Source organism: Populus trichocarpa, chromosome 12 (assembly GCF_000002775.5).
Source record: "Populus trichocarpa isolate Nisqually-1 chromosome 12, P.trichocarpa_v4.1, whole genome shotgun sequence".
NCBI classification, from domain to species: Eukaryota; Viridiplantae; Streptophyta; class Magnoliopsida; order Malpighiales; family Salicaceae; genus Populus; species Populus trichocarpa.
In genome coordinates, this window is record NC_037296.2 from 12897603 (window position 1) to 12916202 (window position 18600).

An 18600-nucleotide genomic window follows, 5' to 3' on the forward strand; every position below is an offset into this window, starting at 1 on the left:
CCGAACCGAAACCGGTCGGTTTGAACCGGTTCCGGTTTGAATTTTTTAGTTTTTCAAAATTTGATTTTGGTTAGTTTTTTAGATAAAAACTGAACCGAACCGAATTTGCTCACCCCTACTTGGAACAAGAAATTGTGGTAATTACCTTCTTTTGGTCTATAATTTCAAGCAGCATGGTGCAGTGAAATTCAAATCGATTTAAAAATATATATATATATAAAATAATTTAAAATAAAAAACAAAAAAATTTAAATCCTAAAAAATACAATTTCAACTACGTTTCCAAACCTTATAATTTAACGTAACAGCCGTGACACTGGGGATTTCTTCTATGGCAATTTAAATCCTTTCAGCAATTTAACGCTAGCAAAGCAATTTAAAATTGAGAAACTGGAAAGTGAAGAAAAACATAAATCCCATAAGAGTATTGCTTCTATGGCAAATGTCGAAAAAAAACACAATATAAGTTTGGAGGTTGTCCTAAATAAAACATAATGAACTGTAGATGGTGTTTTTCCTAACCTATACAATTCAATCCTAATATCTTACAGGAATGAACCTCCTTCTTTTCTCTTATACCACATTAAAATTCTCGTTATTAACTTTGAGGGGTATAATTTAATTATTCAGATTTTAGATTTGCTCCTTAAAAATCACTAGTTCGAGTCTCAAAAATTTTAGGGTCATTAGAAGCTTACAAAATCGTTAACTTCAGGGTCCGTGAAATTAATTGAGGTGTGCATAAATTGACCTGAACACCTATGTTAATAATAATAATAAAAAAATTTCCATCATCAACGTATCTAATGCTTAATGGTCATAGGAGGAAAACTCAATCAATTACAAAAGGCACATTAAAGTAAAAAAAGAAAAGATGGGCTCTATTCCATTTCTGTCACCGTACTTCAATGGATTCACCTTCTCTGCATTTTCCGACATCGACTACCAAAGTGTCATTTTTCTCCGTGGGTAAGATCCTGCAACAGTTTCTTAATACCCGGTAGATAGAAAGGAAAAATTGATTACTTGAACTGTTTGGTAAGAAAATTGTGATTGTGTTATCTTTTTGTGCGTACCGAAAATGATTATATGTTATCAGTAGCTTGATTAACTGGTAATTCAGAAGATTGATTTCGATTGTTTAATTTTTAAAGTCTTTGTGTTCAATCCCAGTTGTGAATATCGAATCTTATAATGTGCATTTGTTTTTTAATAAGCATTGCAAAGACGAGGTGTTGATGACTGTATGATACCTAGTAATGCTTCCCATTTTTGTTTGTGCTTGCAGGAGGATGCTTTCAATGTATGCATCTGTGACTAATATCATTCCAGACTTGGATGATCACTCCAAAATCTCTGGCCGTATCCTTTATATTACAATCGACTCACATGGATTCCTTTTGTTTTGTTTTTTTATTGCGTTGAAATTCTTTCTTCCTATCGAGTGCCTTTCTTTCAGGTTCAATGCTGCTTGCTAATCGTGGAAGGTTGACTGTCCTTAATATTGGTTATAGATATCGTGCATAGAGATAACAAGGCTGCTGAGAAATTTGAATTTGATCCGACAAAGATAAGTTCATTTGAAATATGTCAGAGCATTTGGGAGATGATACATAAGCAACAGATGTTTGGATATCTTCAGCTGGCTTGTGTGCTTCTACTTGGTTTTAATGCGTCTTTCTGTGATATACTTGGTCACTTATTTTGTAGGCGGTGGTCTTCTTTTGTTGAATGTATTTGGCTTTCGTCCCTTCAGATGTGATGGTGCTCTTGTGAGGCATTGCATTCTAGTGTTTGTATGTTCACTTTTGTTGCAGCAGTGAAATGTGATAGTTTATGAACCTTGTTTCCCTGCTATTCTATTCATTATCAAAAAAGGCCAATATTTTTCTCAGAAGAAAGGAGAAAAGGAGAATGTTGATATGATTTTTCTGGATGAAAGCTACGAAATCACAGCACATGGAGTGGAACTTTATTAAATGCATTTTCCCTTTCATTTATATGCTTGCAGAACCACTAATTACATCACCCTATGGTTTATGAGCTACAGGAATCCACCTGGGGAGTTCCTTGTGCAAGAACCATGCCTGGGAAATTGAAAGCCACAGGTACATACTCCCTTTATTTTATTATATAATAAAAGGATGCATGTATAATAATCATGCAAGGGGTTCCATCTTCATCTGGTGCTTCCCTGAACTGTCACCTGACATTGCTTCACTTGCATGACAGGCTGATTGGAGTGAGGTGTCCTTGTTAATTGAGGTGTTGGGATGTGAACTGCAAGTCTTGGGCAAAGACTTGCCTTTGTATGCCTTGCAAACATAGTGAATGAAATTCACATAGTCCTGCATTAAAAAAAAAAATATATAAATAAATAAACACAAACAAGGATATTGTTCAGAGGGGAATAGAGATTGTAGAAGGGTTGAGACTGACATCGAGGAGAGGTGTATCATCTACAACCACCCATGGCACGTATTCGTGAGGCGGTCTGAGATGATCTGTTTCTTTTCCATTTTGTAGGACAAGCTGCATGTTTTTTTACTTGAAACATCAGTTCTAGCATTTAAACTTAGAATGCAGTATGCTTAAAGTGCTTAAAGAAGCCAAGAACCATAGCAAGTAACTTTGCATCTCAAACTGTGCACCACCCTCTGGAAAATTTGAATCGCCTACCTTTAGGCTTGTCTGAAATCCAGGCAAACAAGTCTAATTAAATTTTTAATCAAATAAAATGTGATCAGTGGATGAACCAAACCTTTTTTCCATGTCCACTGTCATAGCATTTCTTAATGGATTTTGTAGACAGTCTCAATTTACCAGAACATACTTCCCAGGATTCTTCTGCTCCATTTCTATCAGGAGCTTTATATTGCTTTTCGATACACTTGATGAAATTGAAGTGCTTCTTCTGCATAGTAATTTACTGAAGATCAATTTCATTCTGTGGCTGAATTGTATCATCTAAATTACAATAAATGCTTGTTTTTCCACCATGTTTATTTCACAGTTGAGTATTTATCAGAGAGCATTTATCAGAGAGAGCAGGTTTACCAAATCAGGCCAGAGGTTGATGGCACAAGTATGTATGATGTTCAGATAGCATTCATCTTCCCCATGCTGCAAAATACCGAAGTAAAAGGTGATTGGCCAAACAATGGAAAGAACAAGAAACAAAAAGAAATAACAATACTGAAGATGGAAATTGCAACCTGACACTCAATGGTACTGTTGGAGTCTAGAATAGCATTTCCCCATGGAACCAGTCTGAGATTGAGAATGGTCATGAGATCAGTCTCCAGGACCTGAGCTAGGGGACCTACAATGAAACTGCTGCAATATGGACAAAGAGATTCATAATATAAAGACATTGTAACTTTCTCAGAATTGCGAGAGATTTTCCTGGACGTAAAGGGAGGCGCTGGTTCCTGAGCAGCATCGTACTCCGAAGAATGGGAAGGGGTGACGAACAAGAACATCAGAGTGAGAACAAGGAAAGAGAGTAATGGAGAAGAGCCCATCTCTTTTTGATAGTTGGTGCATTGAAAACTCAATGTGGTGTGGGGTATTTATAGTTCTAGCAAGTGATGAGAAATATTTTTGTCCCAGTCAGATAATGTGACACCAAATGCCCTACCATTAATGCTCTGCGAGTAGTAGTTGAAACCCATCTGACATTTTTCCTTTTTAACAGCTCAAATGTGGTTTGTCTACTCAAGAACATATTCATCTGAAAGACTGATATACACTTCAAATGGGCCTGATTTATTGAAGCATCAGCTTGAAATGAAGTTAATTAAACATAAATACTGGAGATAGAAGTGACATGCTTTTTTATATTTTTAATTTTAAGAAAATATGAATTTATTTTAAAATTATTATAAAAATAGATTTATATTTTGGTTTTTTCTCCGTCTCTTCAGCCAAATACACTGTGTCCTTTCTGTTTAACATGAGACCAAAGCCAGCATAAACTTTGGCCACTGACCACCCTAATCGTCTAACAGTTATGGCAAGAGCCTACCAAATCACTCGATGAAATCACGGTGGAATATCGTGCAGGTGATCAACATTTAAGTGTGTATCCTTTTGCATTCAGTGGCTGGCGTTAATGCCATGACAGTGATCTCATCCAATGAGTTTTTGGCATGTGCAACTCATTCTTAATGATTCAACCCAGCTTAGAGATTGAATCAAGTCTTCATAAGCTTGCTATAATAGTTAAGTGCATTTACTCTCCTGTCAGTCCCAGTTAGGAAACGATTTAGGGCAGAGGATGCGAGGGTTCTTTTGAACTTTTGCCATGGGAGATAATTTTAGAGACCAGAAAACAGCCGTTCATCCTGCTTTGAGCTGTTAACGACCAGTTTCTGCTATACACGAGTGGGGTGATATAAGGCTGTAACTTGTGGGGTGAAAGAAGAGGGATTCCAAGAAAAAACTCATGCCGTTTCTCATATTGGTTAGGATGATTAGTAGTTGGCTGGTTGCTTCCGTTGCTAGCACTTGGTCAACTTCAGCCAGTCAGACAGATTTCAAAAACATCGTTGGACAGAGCTCAGAAACTTTGTTACAAGTCAGAAAACACACTAGCACCAGGGCCATTGATCAACAGTTACCAACGCAGTGAGAAAGAGCCATGAACCATGGTGAACTTATAGGCATTCCATTAATAATCAGATACCTACCCTCTTGCAGTGTTAGAAAATGGTTGTCACCAAAACAATTATACCCACATATTATAATTAGATACCTAACCTCTTGCAGTGTTAGAAACGAGATGAAGGAGGCCGAGAAAATCCACTACCTATATATATTATTTTTTAATATTAATTATGATATATTTTTAAGTTTATAAACTAAATGCACCATTAAAAGTATTTACGCTTTTTATTTTAAAAACTTCTAAATAGTGTTTTATATGGTCACGTCCTAAAAATGAAGCATGGTAATGAAGAAATAGCCAGTCTATGGATCCCGACAAATAGTAAGAGAATATGCAGAAATCATTGGCAGCTGTCCTTAATGCTAGCAGCATAATGTTACCATCTTGATTAATATCTGACAAGTACTTGTCTCACATCGTCCTCTATTTCTACACATTATAGGTTGTACTTGCATGCACCATGTTCTTTGTTCTGCATTTCATTAATGTTATCATTCTCCCTCTGCTGCATCGGGATCTTCCTTTAAACAGCTTGCTCCCATCTGCGGTCGTTTTAGCTGCAACAACATAATAAAATACCAATGAGAACAATTCCTGATTTACAAAAACACAGAGAAATGAACTTTTTCTTCAATCAGAAAATTAATCACATAATTGTTTATTCCTCCAAAAATCACTCTCATCAATCAGTGCCAAATGATTATATCATTTAGGGGTGGCGGTCTTCTAATCAAGGGAACTTCACCGCAAAGTCAGCATATGCTATTTTTTCAGGGCAGGTTTGGGATGCGGTGCTTCAAATGTTGGAAGATTGTTTGGAAATGTCCTGGGCTCCAACGGATTCCAGTTTTCCTATGGCTGGTTTTGCATAATCGCTTGTTAACAAATGTGGAATGTGAGTTGCAAATAACGACATATGACTGATGTAGCTCTACACGTGTGCCCTCTTTGGTCAGACATGGTAGAACAATCAACACAACTCACGCGCACAGCCAATAGTTTGATGGAGAGGCGTGCCAATTACCATTACAGTTCCCAAGTACATAAACATAGAATTAACTGATAAAGTAAAGGAAAGAAACATGGTAGCCAAGAAAGTATATGAAAAATGAAAAGGAATGAACCAACAATGGGAGAAGACAGCAGAATGTGTTATTCAATTGATGAAGCAGAAAACATTTGCCAAGCAATCACAGTACTCACATTATGAGATGATCCAGCAAGACACGTCAGCCTTGATTTTGTGTTAGCCTCAGCCAATGGATTTGGCTTCTCTTTCATGGACATGCGAACATCCCAAACACGTATAACCCCATCGGACGATGCAGATGCCAATAAATATGGATCATCCACGGTGCTGTCATTCCTCATGAGCACAACGATACCTTTCACACGGGCAGAATGTGCATCATCAATGCAATATGCAACCTTCCCACTATTCACATCCCATGCTGTAATACTCCGATCCTCACCACCAGTGAACAGAAGTCCATTCTGTCAAAATTAGGGAAATTAAACATAAAAATGAAAGATGGCAAAGATATGGTCATACCCAGAAAACGATGTGGGCTTGCATGGAAATACTGGTGTTCTAGATGTTCATCCATCTCCATTCCACAATTAAGAGTTTGCATATAGATGCCAAGCACATCCAGTTTTATGAGATGGAAGTCTAGCTACAAGTCTGAAAGCAATATTCCAACTTCATTTGGATAGAAGTAGAATGCTCTTCTTGGGTAGTTATGACAAGCAGATTAAATAAACTTAAGCATAATTCTAGAGCAGAATCTGATCAGCTGTCTTGCATGCCCATGAATAACATATGGGAAAACTAGTTGTAAAGCAATGAATGGAGTCTTGGAAGACCTACGCTTCAGGGAAACCAAGCCCCTTTGAAATCATTAAATTGTAAAGCCATAAACAAATTGACATATGAGGATCTGAGAGATGAAGCATGAAGCATGATAAGTTGACTATGCTATAAATTCTTACAACAAATTTAATGTGATACAACTCTTGCCAAATGAAGGTGACATGTGCAAGCAAAAATTTATATCAACAGTTTTAGTAAGAAGCTAGGAAGCTTAGTGATAATATAGTTCAACATGAACAGTGAGTCTCAAACTTGCTGACAAGTTTAATGGGGAGGACTGGTGAATAACAAGATCATTCTCTTCACAAGGACAATTCAAGAGGGTCAATCATGCAAAGAAGGTGAATTGAATCAATCAATGAAATCATTTAAGAGTAACAACAACAACTATATACACAACTAAAACAGAAAATCATGGACACAGGGACAAAAACCAAAATCAATCAAAACAAGAAATGCATTACATGTGCTCCATGTGCTCATCCTTCTTCAGTGCACACATTTAATAGTTTTCTTTCACATATATGCCAAGCACGTTGAGTTTTGTGTGATGGAAGTTCAGAAACAAGTCTTATGGCAATTTTGAACTTCATTTAGAAAGAAGCAGAGGGATCTTCCTGGGATGGGTATGATAAGCAACTTAAATAACTTAAGACTGATCCTGAAATAGAATCAGACCATGTAGCTACCTAGATAACATATAGGAAAATAAATTGTAAGAGAAAGAATGTCAAGGTATAGAACGAATCGTTCTCTTTCTTAAAGATACCTAGCCCACTGACACAATTAATCTGCACAGCAATAATCAAAACCCTTTGTAAAGATGTTTTCAGAAATGAAGAGATGATAACTTGATTTGTATCCGAGTTACAACAAATCAAACATGACTCAACAAATCAAACATGACTCAACAAATGGTGTTGCAAAATACAAACAAAAATCATTAGTATCAGTTTAGGAAGCTTAATAGTTACAGAGCTTATTTCCGTAAGAGCGAATTCTCAATTCAACAAGAATTTTGCATGCCAAAACCAAGCTTAACAGGAAAGACTAACAAGCTATTCTCTTAGCATAAAGGATCATTGAACTGTGATAATTAACAATTCAAGAAGATTGATCAAAGAAACAAGTTTAATTAACAACAACAATGAGAATATTTAAGATCGTATCACAAAACAAAACAAAATCAAGCTACCACTGGCAACAAGAAACTAACCTCTCCAGGAGCAGCAGAAAGAACCCGTTTCTGACATTCAAATTCAGTCACCAATTTAGCATCTTCAGCCTCATGAACCCCAACTTTCTCCTCAGTAACCATAAAAAACCTCTCCCCACCCAAATCAAACTTCACCAAACTGGCCTCCTTCCCCAATCTACAATAAAAGCTCCTTCTCCCTCTCACCAAATTCAACATCGCCAAACACTCATCTCTTCCAACAGTAAGCGCCAACTTCCCAGACGGGTGCACCGAGAGGTCGTTGACGGCCTTCTTGTGGACCAAAACAGTCTTCAAGTGGACAAAAGGGTCAGTGTCAAAAATGCAAACGGAGCCATCAGCAGAGGCAGAGAGAAGGTTGCGAGGGAAAGAGAGGGAAGGAGGGGTGAAGAAGGTGACAGAGGTGACGGAGGAGGTGTGTTGGTGGAGGGAGCCGAGGGAGGAAGCAGAAGGGAGGTCATAGAGGTGTATTGTGTCGTCAGCAGAGCCAGAAGCGGCGGCGGGGCCGGCGGCGGCGGCGGAGGTGATGTGAGCGAGGTGAGATTGATAGGAGAAAAGTGGGGTTAGCGTGAGGTTTTGAGAAGAAGGTTCGTGTTTTAAAGTTTTGAGTTTGAAACCCCATATGAATTTCTCGTAGGAACCTGCTATTAGACTCATTGTTCTTCTGTTTGCTTGCTAGAGGGTCTGGTGATTCTGCCAAAACCCTACAAATACAACAAGACTGAAAATTAGGGTTTTTCCAGGCAAAGGGTCTCTCTTAAAAATAGCTTTTAATTAAAAAAAATAAAATGCACAAGTGATTTATTTGCGGTTATGCATAAGTGCATGGTTTTTTAATTATAATAAAAATAAAAATAAAAATAATTATAACATAAATAATATTGTTTTTAATATTAATATTTTTAATCATAATAAAAAAAATAATACTGTTTTTAATATTAATAATTTTATTCATAATAAAAATAAAAATAATTATAGCACAAATAATTTTTTTTAATATTAATAATAATTTTTAAAAAAATTTATTAATTATTTTATTAATAATATCAATTATAATAAAAATAATAATCTTTCTAAGATTCACACTATTAATTATAATAAAAATAATAATATTTATAATATAAATAATTATATTAACAACACAAATAAAAATAGTTTTTATATCAATACTTGGAGTTATAATAATATTTATAACATAAATAATATTATTTTTAATTTGAATACTTTGAATTATAAAAATAAAATAATATTTATAACATTTATTATTATATTAACACAAATGGTTAGGCAAGGATATGATCATACTTCATACCCAACATCTAGATGGGCGTGGACGCCAGGTGGTGCTTGAGTCTAGCCCTCGCATTGGATCGCCCGACTGCCATATGGTGATTGTGTTTTCTCAAGCGCTACGTGGTATTGAGATTGCAAAGGCTATTCAGGTCTTTTGCCAAGATCAAGCGTGTAATATTTTACCAAGATCCAAGCACCTCGTACTATTCTAGCTGCCAAATCCAATCAGGCCTTTTAGCGAGACTCAAATGTAATATTGTGGCGCTTGGGTCTGCCCGTTAATTGACGGACCCCCCGCCGCACTTAGGAATAATATTGAAATATACAGAAAAATGTAGTAGTTGTGTAAGAATTGAGAAGTAAAGTTTACCCTATGGTAACAAGTTCCACTGTCATGTCCAAACTCCAGTCGAAATAGCCGCTTAAGGTCCTCCGTCTCCTCTACGATCTTTCTTCTTTCTCCCTTCAAGGTTTTTTCTTTTTAATCTGTTTCAATGGAAGCTCAAAATTTGCTTTCTGGGTTTTTCCCAAACTACAAAATTCCATTAACCCGGACCTCTAAAAAACCCTTCTCTTGTTCTTTACCATCAAACCCTTCTTTTCACTCTTTGCTTCAATCCCACAATTGCGTCTCCTTCAAAACACACTATTCACCATGCTTTAAAGGGTCTTTGAAGAAGATATTTTTTTGTGTAAATGCTTCAGAAAATGCTGTTCTTGAAGAGAAAGATTACAAGAGGCCCCAGGTTGTTAAAAGGAAGAAGCTAGCTGTTTTCGTCTCTGGTGGTGGTTCAAACTTTAAGTCTATTCATGATGCTTGCTTCGAGGGGTTAGTTCATGGAGATATTGTTGTTTTGGTTACGAATAAACCTGGTATGTTTTTCCTTTTATTTTCTTTATAATCCTTTTATGTGCCTCAACTGACCACTTTACTGGTAAAGTCACTATCTTTCTTTTGATGTGTTTTTGGGTGTTCTCGGTTTTGTTGCCCAAGTTCCATGTTTGTGTTTGTAATTTGGTGCCCCTTACACGTGATTGATTAGTAGTGAGAGTGTTTATTGATTGTGGCTTTCGTTTGGTTTTTTTTTGTTTCTGGTTTTTAAGCACTCCATGAGATGAGTAGTGTAACTTGCTTACTCTTTATATTGTTATGAAGAATCTTTTGATCAGAATTTGAGGCATTCTACAATTTGTTATTTGTATCTTTCCCTTAAGGAGCTAGATATGTATTACAAGCTAAAAGACGACGTAAAAAATTGTTGTTTGGAGATGTAATGCTTGAATTTTGTTTGGCATTTGCATAAGACTTCATATGTGTTCCTTCTGTTTATCTCACAGATTGTGGAGGTGCAGAGTATGCAAAAAATAAGGAAATCCCTGTTGTTCTGTTTCCTCGAACAAAAGATGCTACTGATGGGTTATCTCCTAGTGACCTTGTTGCAGCTCTTAGGTTGGGCTTGCTAACTTGTATAATTTATCTTTCTTACTTTTGCTGGCATTTGTGAATGTAGAATTACTATTTATGCTTTGTTAACTAGTGAGATGGTTCCCTCCCACACATATTTTACCTTCATTCAAGCTCTAGTCTCCTGATTAATCCTTCTAGATTTTCAGACTTGCAGCCATTATATAAAGAGTAGTTATGTGGAAATAAGTGCTGGGAATTTCTAGCTTGTAGGCTATCCATGATTGATTAGATATATGGTGTAAGAATTATGGTCACTAACCAAAGGCTCCTCTTTTGCCCTTCCTAACCAGAATCATCATATAGTGTTTAAGCATATGCAAGTGCTTGAGTTATTGTGTTCTTGGGGCGATTGTTAATGGTGTCACTGACCCATCTGTTATGGAGTCTGAGGTTCCTGTTTTAGCTAGGAATTTTGGATGCTCTCAACCCAGTATTGTCATTGCCATTGAACTGTGCAGTATGCTTTAGAAATTAGAATTAACGGAAAAAACGAACACAAATTCTTTAAATTTTAAAGAAATTTGCACAGTGGTCCAAATTGTATTGAGGAAATATAACTCTTGAGGTTTTATATAATGAAATTATACGCTTCAGTAGGGGCCGCCTCCAGCTATCTTGCCAACTTAATGAAGTAACTTAAATGGAGTTGAACAAATTGCTTAGGCCATTAACAGGTTCCATTTTCTCTTCATTGTTGTATTGACATTGTATGTCATAGTTACGTCCTGCACATAGGCCTCAGAAATTTGAAAGAATGAGAGAAAAATGTACATGAATCATACACTCCATATAATCTACAATACAGCCATGAAACTTTTTTCCAGTGTTTCCCATGTCATTCCAGCATAATTCTGGAACTATGTTATACTAACTGGAAATTATATGTTCTTTTACCTTTCCTAATCAAAACAGAAAAAGAAAAAGAAAAAGAAAAAGAAAAATAGAAGAGGAAGAAGGAGAAGAAAGAAATATTTAGTGTTTGAGAAATGTGCTTCTGAAATTTTTCAAATTGCATATAGATAGATCTAGTGCAATTTCTATGTAGACAAACAAAACCTAAAGAAAGGGTAATGATTACTAAAATATGCATCTAATGTTTAATGCATTTTCTTAATCAGGAGTCTTGAGGTTGACTTTATTCTTCTGGCTGGATATCTCAAACTTATACCAGCTGAGTTGATCCGAGCATATCCCCGATCCATATTGAACATCCATCCATCACTGCTTCCAGCTTTCGGTGGCAAAGGTTATTATGGTATGAAGGTGCATAAAGCAGTCATTGCTTCAGGAGCCAGGTAATTACATATCATGGTGTTACATGTTTCACTACCCTTTTCTGTACAAAAAATCATGAATTTTTTTGGAAAATGTAACCAAAATTTATTTCCTATTTGAGCCCCCCCCCCCCCCCAAAACAAAAAAAGAAGAAGTTATTGTAAGTGTTCTGAACAAGTGTCCCTGTGCCCTTTTTGCCTGGTTAGATACTCAGGGCCAACCATCCACTTTGTTGATGAGCATTATGACACGGGGCGTATCCTGGCTCAAAGAGTTGTACCTGTGCTTGCAAATGACACTGCAGAGGAGCTAGCTGCAAGGGTACTCCATGAGGTAATGAAGCAGTATTCTTTTTCTTTTTCTTTTTTTCTCTGGACAAACACATTTTAATGTATTCTTGCAGTCAAATTGATTTCTTTTACAGTTTATGATGTCCGCATCAGTTTATCCAGATGATTATCATAAATATTGAACCTATATTAGTGCATTAGTCAATTTGTTTGATTTGAGGACAGTTGTCAAACTTGTTCTTGATAGCTTCACAAGATGATGTTATTCAATGATGAAACTGTTATTTTCTTGGAGATGTTCATCCAGGAATTACTATACAAGAACCTACTATTGGATGACTAGGGTATTTTGAACTTACTATTTAGTGTATTATAAGATTGCATTTTGGCTTCAAATTTATTTAGTAATCTTCCTTTGCTTTTCAATAATAGGAGCATCAGTTATATGTGGAGGTAACGGCTGCATTATGTGAAGAACGTTTAATTTGGAGGGAAGATGGTGTCCCTCTCATCCAAAATAGGGGAAACCCCAATGAATACAGCTAACATAATCAAATATGTTTCGCTTATAGGTAAGGTCTTGACTGAAACCTCAATACTCTCTCGACCAACCTATTTAAACAATTCTATGCCTTCATAACATGTATTGCTTGGTAGCAATCAGCTCACCTAACTATTGATTTCCTATTCATTTGCAGGTTGTATCCTGTTGAAGAGTGTGACATACATGCGGATATTTTGACAACAGCATGATAGGGGATGTACTTTCTAACTAAGGTTGTCTTGACACCCTTGATTGCATAGAAAATGATGTTGATTTCCTAGCGTTTCCAAGCTTTGCCCAAAGCTTACATGGTTTATAAAAATCTATCTCTTCATAAAAATGATATTGACAACAGCCAAATGGTTTTGCTTTATGGGTATGATGTCAAATCTGATGTAAGGATGCATGTTCCAGTTCTTTCAATGGCCGAGAGTTTTTTGACACTGGGCAGTCTAGACACTTGAGCTACATGGCCTTGGCTAACATCTTAAAAAAGTTCCTTAAAATAGATCTATTTTTATAGCTTTCGGAAATCAGCTCTCTCTATGTATAGAATCTGCATGTGCTTTGGAATGTTGAGCAATAACTTTGGCACCTATATTTCTCAAGTTCATTTAATTGAATAAAAAGAAAGTAACAAATGACTGGAAAAGCAGCTTAGGAGCTGGCTTCTGGGTTGCTGCAGGGCAATTGGTATACCATCAATGCATAAGCCATAAAGAATGGTGCCAGGAGTATTTCTTATTGTGGATTTTGGAAGAGCTTCTGATTGCCACTCCAATGTGGGTATAATTGTTTTGGTGACAACCATTTTCTAACACTGCAAGAGGGTAGGTATCTGATTATTAATGGAATGCCTATAAGTTCACCATGGTTCATGGCTCTTTCTCACTGCATTGGTAACTGTTGATCATTGGCCATGGTGATACTGTGTTTTCTGACTTGTAACAAAGTTTCTGAGCTCTGTCGAACGATGTTTTTGAAGTCTGTCTGACTGGCTGAAGTTGACCAAGTGCTAGCAACGGAAGCAACCGGCCAACTACTAATCATCCTAACCAATATGAGAAACGGCATGAGTTTTTTCTTGGAATCCCTCTTCTTTCACCCCACAAGTTACAGCCTTATATCACCCCACTCGTGTATAGCAGAAACTGGTCGTTAACAGCTCAAAGCAGGATGAACGGCTGTTTTCTGGTCTCTAAAATTATCTCCCATGGCAAAAGTGCAAAAGAACCCTCGCATCCTCTGCCCTAAATCGTTTCCTAACTGGGACTGACAGGAGAGTAAATGCACTTAACTATTATAGCAAGCTTATGAAGACTTGATTCAATCTCTAAGCTGGGTTGAATCATTAAGAATGAGTTGCACATGCCAAAAACTCATTGGATGAGATCACTGTCATGGCATTAACGCCAGCCACTGAATGCAAAAGGATACACACTTAAATGTTGATCACCTGCACGATATTCCACCGTGATTTCATCGAGTGATTTGGTAGGCTCTTGCCATAACTGTTAGACGATTAGGGTGGTCAGTGGCCAAAGTTTATGCTGGCTTTGGTCTCATGTTAAACAGAAAGGACACAGTGTATTTGGCTGAAGAGACGGAGAAAAAACCAAAATATAAATCTATTTTTATAATAATTTTAAAATAAATTCATATTTTCTTAAAATTAAAAATATAAAAAAGCATGTCACTTCTATCTCCAGTATTTATGTTTAATTAACTTCATTTCAAGCTGATGCTTCAATAAATCAGGCCCATTTGAAGTGTATATCAGTCTTTCAGATGAATATGTTCTTGAGTAGACAAACCACATTTGAGCTGTTAAAAAGGAAAAATGTCAGATGGGTTTCAACTACTACTCGCAGAGCATTAATGGTAGGGCATTTGGTGTCACATTATCTGACTGGGACAAAAATATTTCTCATCACTTGCTAGAACTATAAATACCCCACACCACATTGAGTTTTCAATGCACCAACTATCAAAAAGAGATGGGCTCTTCTCCATTACTCTCTTTCCTTGTTCTCACTCTGATGTTCTTGTTCGTCACCCCTTCCCATTCTTCGGAGTACGATGCTGCTCAGGAACCAGCGCCTCCCTTTACGTCCAGGAAAATCTCTCGCAATTCTGAGAAAGTTACAATGTCTTTATATTATGAATCTCTTTGTCCATATTGCAGCAGTTTCATTGTAGGTCCCCTAGCTCAGGTCCTGGAGACTGATCTCATGACCATTCTCAATCTCAGACTGGTTCCATGGGGAAATGCTATTCTAGACTCCAACAGTACCATTGAGTGTCAGGTTGCAATTTCCATCTTCAGTATTGTTATTTCTTTTTGTTTCTTGTTCTTTCCATTGTTTGGCCAATCACCTTTTACTTCGGTATTTTGCAGCATGGGGAAGATGAATGCTATCTGAACATCATACATACTTGTGCCATCAACCTCTGGCCTGATTTGGTAAACCTGCTCTCTCTGATAAATACTCAACTGTGAAATAAACATGGTGGAAAAACAAGCATTTATTGTAATTTAGGTGATACAATTCAGCCACAGAATGAAATTGATCTTCAGTAAATTACTATGCAGAAGAAGCACTTCAATTTCATCAAGTGTATCGAAAAGCAATATAAAGCTCCTGATAGAAATGGAGCAGAAGAATCCTGGGAAGTATGTTCTGGTAAATTGAGACTGTCTACACAATCCATTAAGAAATGCTATGACAGTGGACATGGAAAAAAGGTTTGGTTCATCCACTGATCACATTTTATTTGATTAAAAATTTAATTAGACTTGTTTGCCTGGAATTCAGACAAGCCTAAAGGTAGGCGATTCAAATTTTCCAGAGGGTGGTGCACAGTTTGAGATGCAAAGTTACTTGCTATGGTTCTTGGCTTCTTTAAGCACTTTAAGCATACTGCATTCTAAGTTTAAATGCTAGAACTGATGTTTCAAGTAAAAAAACATGCAGCTTGTCCTACAAAATGGAAAAGAAACAGATCATCTCAGACCGCCTCACGAATACGTGCCATGGGTGGTTGTAGATGATACACCTCTCCTCGATGTCAGTCTCAACCCTTCTACAATCTCTATTCCCCTCTGAACAATATCCTTGTTTGTGTTTATTTATTTATATATATATTTTTTTAATGCAGGACTATGTGAATTTCATTCACTATGTTTGCAAGGCATACAAAGGCAAGTCTTTGCCCAAGACTTGCAGTTCACATCCCAACACCTCAATTAACAAGGACACCTCACTCCAATCAGCCTGTCATTCAAGTGAAGCAATGTCAGGTGACAGTTCAGGGAAGCACCAGATGAAGATGGAACCCCTTGCATGATATTATTATACATGCATCCTTTTATTATAGAATAAAACAAAGGGAGTATGTACCTGTGGCTTTCAATTTCCCAGGCATGGTTCTTGCACAAGGAACTCCCCAGGTGGATTCCTGTAGCTCATAAACCATAGGGTGATGTAATTATTGGTTCTGCAAGCATATAAATGAAAGGGAAAATGCATTTAATAAAGTTCCACTCCATGTGCTGTGATTTCGTAGCTTTCATCCAGAAAAATCATATCAACATTCTCCTTTTCTCCTTTCTTTCGAGAAAAATATTAGCCTTTTTTGATAATGAATAGAATAGCAGGGAAACAAGGTTCATAAACTATCACATTTCATTGCTGCAACAAAAGTGAACATACAAACACTAGAATGCAATGCCTCACAAGAGCACCATCACATCTGAAGGGACGAAAGCCAAATACATTCAACAAAAGAAGACCACCGCCTACAAAATAAGTGACCAAGTATATCACAGAAAGACGCATTAAAACCAAGTAGAAGCACACAAGCCAGCTGAAGATATCCAAACATCTGTTGCTTATGTATCATCTCCCAAATGCTCTGACATATTTCAAATGAACTTATCTTTGTCGGATCAAATTCAAATTTCTCAGCAGCCTTGTTATCTCTATGCACAATATCTATAACCAATATTAAGGACAGTCAACCTTCCACGATTAGCAAGCAGCATTGAACCTGAAAGAAAGGCACTCGATAGGAAGAAAGAATTTCAACGCAATAAAAAAACAAAACAAAAGGAAATCCATGTGAGTCGATTGTAATATAAAGGATACGGCCAGAGATTTTGGAGTGATCATCCAAGTCTGGAATGATATTAGTCACAGATGCATACATTGAAAGCATCCTCCTGCAAGCACAAACAAAAATGGGAAGCATTACTAGGTATCACACAGTCATCAACACCTCGTCTTTGCAATGCTTATTAAAAAACAAATCCACATTATAAGATTCGATATTCACAACTGGGATTGAACACAAAGACTTTAAAAAATTAAACAATCGAAATCAATCTTCTGAATTACCAGTTAATCAAGCTACTGATAACATATAATCATTTTCGGTACGCACAAAAAGATAACACAATCACAATGTTCTTACCAAACAGTTCAAGTAATCAATTTTTTCTTTCTATCTACCAGGTATTAAGAGATTATTATATTTATTAACTATAACTAAAACTTATCAGTGTTTCATTATAGTCCGGGCTACTGTGTATTGTAAGTGAATTCACTGTGGATTGCACTATTCTGCACTGTAGCAGCCCTGTGAGTGTTTTCACTATAGACTACACTATTTATTCACCGTAGAGCGAGCTACTGTGCACTGTGAATGAATTCATTATGGATTGCACTGTAGCGGCCCTGTGAGTGCTTTCACTGTGGACTGTGAGAGCTTTCACTTTAGACTGCAATGTGTGGGGGGCATGTGTGAAGCTGCAGCCAGTAGCCCCAAGCGCTAGGCTGTAGGCACGCCCACTGGGGATGCAGACACTTGGTGCTTGGCTAACAAGCCTGGGCATTGGACATTCCACGCCCGCTGGCCGCACCCCAGGCTACAGTCACTCGACGCGCAGTTCGCCCCACTTGGGGCGCTTGAGCTGGCTCCTGTGTGCTAGGCAGACCAAACGCTTATGTGGCGCTTGGGCTGATGCCTATGTGAGAAATATTATTATTTTTATTATAATTAATAAAATAATTAATAACTTTGAAAGAAAATATTATTATTAATATTGAAAACATATTATTTTTATATTATAAATTTTTATGATATTTTTTATAAAAATAAAAAGTGAGCCTGCGATGCAGTATTATTAAAAATATTCAACGATTCTAAGTATTAATATAAAACTTATTATAATTTGTGTCGTAAGTATTATTATTTTTCTTTCTAATACAAAGTATTCATCTAAAAAATATTATTATTTGTATTATAAATATATATTTTTTTATAATTCAAAGTATTCGTATCAAAATATTACTATTTGCATTCTCAGTATTATTAGTTTTTTTATAATTCAACATATTCATATCAAAGATATTATTAGTTTTGTTATATAATATTATTTTTATAATAATTCAAAGTTTTAATATAAAAAAATATTATTATTTGTGTTATAAATATTCTTGGAATTAAAAATAGTATTATTTGTATTATAAATATTATTATTTGTACTATAATCAAAAGTATTAATATTAAAAATATTATCTTTTGTGTTATAAATATTATTATTTTTATAATAATGAATATTATTAATAAAATAATACTAAATTAGAAAAAAATTATTATTAATATTGAAAAATAATTATAAATTTGATTTGAAAGGTAAAATTAAAAATTACTATTATTATTATTATTATCATCATTAATAAATTTTAAGAAATTGTTATCACTATTAAGGAAAAATCATGTGGGGATACGTGGTACTTGGGTTGCCTGCCCGTGTGTCGGCAGATCAATCACACATGTATTGCTTGGGTTGACTGCTGTGTGCTGGGGAAACCCAGTAACCACGTGGTGTTGGACTGCGCCAAGACCTAACAATCCTTGGATCTTACTAATGCTGAAGCCAAAATAACCCTGGATCATTGAAAAAACTT

At 36.2% G+C, this 18600-nt stretch overlaps 5 protein-coding genes across 5 annotated transcripts; 3 read left to right on the forward strand and 2 right to left on the reverse strand.

Annotated features, from left to right (window-relative positions):
• Positions 1–803: 803 nt before the first annotated feature.
• LOC7454603 (uncharacterized) lies at positions 804–1841 on the forward strand. The gene is made up of 3 exons (XM_002318134.4): positions 804–969; positions 1289–1362; positions 1515–1841. Exons 1-3 carry the CDS (start codon positions 875–877, stop codon positions 1760–1762), a joined length of 417 nt encoding a protein of 138 aa, XP_002318170.4. The 5' UTR covers positions 804–874; the 3' UTR covers positions 1763–1841.
• A 102-nt stretch (positions 1842–1943) lies between these two features.
• Positions 1944–3524, reverse strand: LOC7484885 (gamma-interferon-responsive lysosomal thiol protein). Its single transcript, XM_002318738.3, has 5 exons — positions 3216–3524; positions 3058–3123; positions 2762–2914; positions 2440–2532; positions 1944–2348 (listed from the first exon to the last, which is right to left on the reverse strand). Exons 1-5 carry the CDS (start codon positions 3522–3524, stop codon positions 2160–2162), a joined length of 810 nt encoding a protein of 269 aa, XP_002318774.1. The 3' UTR covers positions 1944–2159.
• A 1431-nt stretch (positions 3525–4955) lies between these two features.
• Positions 4956–8534, reverse strand: LOC7495019 (uncharacterized). The gene is made up of 3 exons (XM_002318739.4): positions 7759–8534; positions 5873–6163; positions 4956–5226 (listed from the first exon to the last, which is right to left on the reverse strand). The coding sequence occupies exons 1-3, from the start codon at positions 8413–8415 to the stop codon at positions 5161–5163; spliced, it is 1014 nt and encodes a 337-aa protein (XP_002318775.2). The 5' UTR covers positions 8416–8534; the 3' UTR covers positions 4956–5160.
• A 712-nt stretch (positions 8535–9246) lies between these two features.
• On the forward strand, positions 9247–13161 carry LOC18103829 (phosphoribosylglycinamide formyltransferase, chloroplastic). The gene is made up of 6 exons (XM_006376865.3): positions 9247–9924; positions 10390–10501; positions 11638–11814; positions 12001–12127; positions 12517–12656; positions 12783–13161. Exons 1-5 carry the CDS (start codon positions 9546–9548, stop codon positions 12628–12630), a joined length of 909 nt encoding a protein of 302 aa, XP_006376927.1. The 5' UTR covers positions 9247–9545; the 3' UTR covers positions 12631–12656; positions 12783–13161.
• A 1175-nt stretch (positions 13162–14336) lies between these two features.
• On the forward strand, positions 14337–16194 carry LOC18103830 (gamma-interferon-responsive lysosomal thiol protein). The gene is made up of 5 exons (XM_006376866.3): positions 14337–14934; positions 15027–15092; positions 15222–15374; positions 15604–15696; positions 15788–16194. Exons 1-5 carry the CDS (start codon positions 14626–14628, stop codon positions 15974–15976), a joined length of 810 nt encoding a protein of 269 aa, XP_006376928.2. The 5' UTR covers positions 14337–14625; the 3' UTR covers positions 15977–16194.
• The last annotated feature ends 2406 nt before the right edge of the window (positions 16195–18600 follow it).

What these genes read in the sequence shown, in the direction of transcription:
- LOC18103830 (XM_006376866.3), top strand. Translation starts at nt 14,626, where the DNA reads ATGGGCTCTTCTCCATTACTCTCTTTCCTTGTTCTCACTCTGATGTTC. An exon ending in TCAACCTCTGGCCTGATTTG is followed by an intron (nt 15,093 to 15,221) that starts GTAAACCTGCTC and finishes ATTACTATGCAG; the next exon opens with AAGAAGCACTTCAATTTCAT. An exon ending in ATGATACACCTCTCCTCGAT is followed by an intron (nt 15,697 to 15,787) that starts GTCAGTCTCAAC and finishes TTTTTAATGCAG; the next exon opens with GACTATGTGAATTTCATTCA.
- LOC18103829 (XM_006376865.3), top strand. Translation starts at nt 9,546, where the DNA reads ATGGAAGCTCAAAATTTGCTTTCTGGGTTTTTCCCAAACTACAAAATT. An exon ending in TTTGGTTACGAATAAACCTG is followed by an intron (nt 9,925 to 10,389) that starts GTATGTTTTTCC and finishes TTTATCTCACAG; the next exon opens with ATTGTGGAGGTGCAGAGTAT. An exon ending in CTGCAAGGGTACTCCATGAG is followed by an intron (nt 12,128 to 12,516) that starts GTAATGAAGCAG and finishes TTTCAATAATAG; the next exon opens with GAGCATCAGTTATATGTGGA.
- LOC7484885 (XM_002318738.3), bottom strand. Translation starts at nt 3,524, where the DNA reads ATGGGCTCTTCTCCATTACTCTCTTTCCTTGTTCTCACTCTGATGTTC. An exon ending in TCAACCTCTGGCCTGATTTG is followed by an intron (nt 2,915 to 3,057) that starts GTAAACCTGCTC and finishes ATTACTATGCAG; the next exon opens with AAGAAGCACTTCAATTTCAT. An exon ending in ACAGTGGACATGGAAAAAAG is followed by an intron (nt 2,533 to 2,761) that starts GTTTGGTTCATC and finishes AAAAACATGCAG; the next exon opens with CTTGTCCTACAAAATGGAAA.
- LOC7454603 (XM_002318134.4), top strand. Translation starts at nt 875, where the DNA reads ATGGGCTCTATTCCATTTCTGTCACCGTACTTCAATGGATTCACCTTC. An exon ending in AGTGTCATTTTTCTCCGTGG is followed by an intron (nt 970 to 1,288) that starts GTAAGATCCTGC and finishes TTGTGCTTGCAG; the next exon opens with GAGGATGCTTTCAATGTATG. An exon ending in TCACTCCAAAATCTCTGGCC is followed by an intron (nt 1,363 to 1,514) that starts GTATCCTTTATA and finishes TATTGGTTATAG; the next exon opens with ATATCGTGCATAGAGATAAC.
- LOC7495019 (XM_002318739.4), bottom strand. Translation starts at nt 8,415, where the DNA reads ATGAGTCTAATAGCAGGTTCCTACGAGAAATTCATATGGGGTTTCAAA. An exon ending in TTTCTGCTGCTCCTGGAGAG is followed by an intron (nt 6,164 to 7,758) that starts GTTAGTTTCTTG and finishes TAATTTTGACAG; the next exon opens with AATGGACTTCTGTTCACTGG. An exon ending in TTGCTGGATCATCTCATAAT is followed by an intron (nt 5,227 to 5,872) that starts GTGAGTACTGTG and finishes ATGTTGTTGCAG; the next exon opens with CTAAAACGACCGCAGATGGG.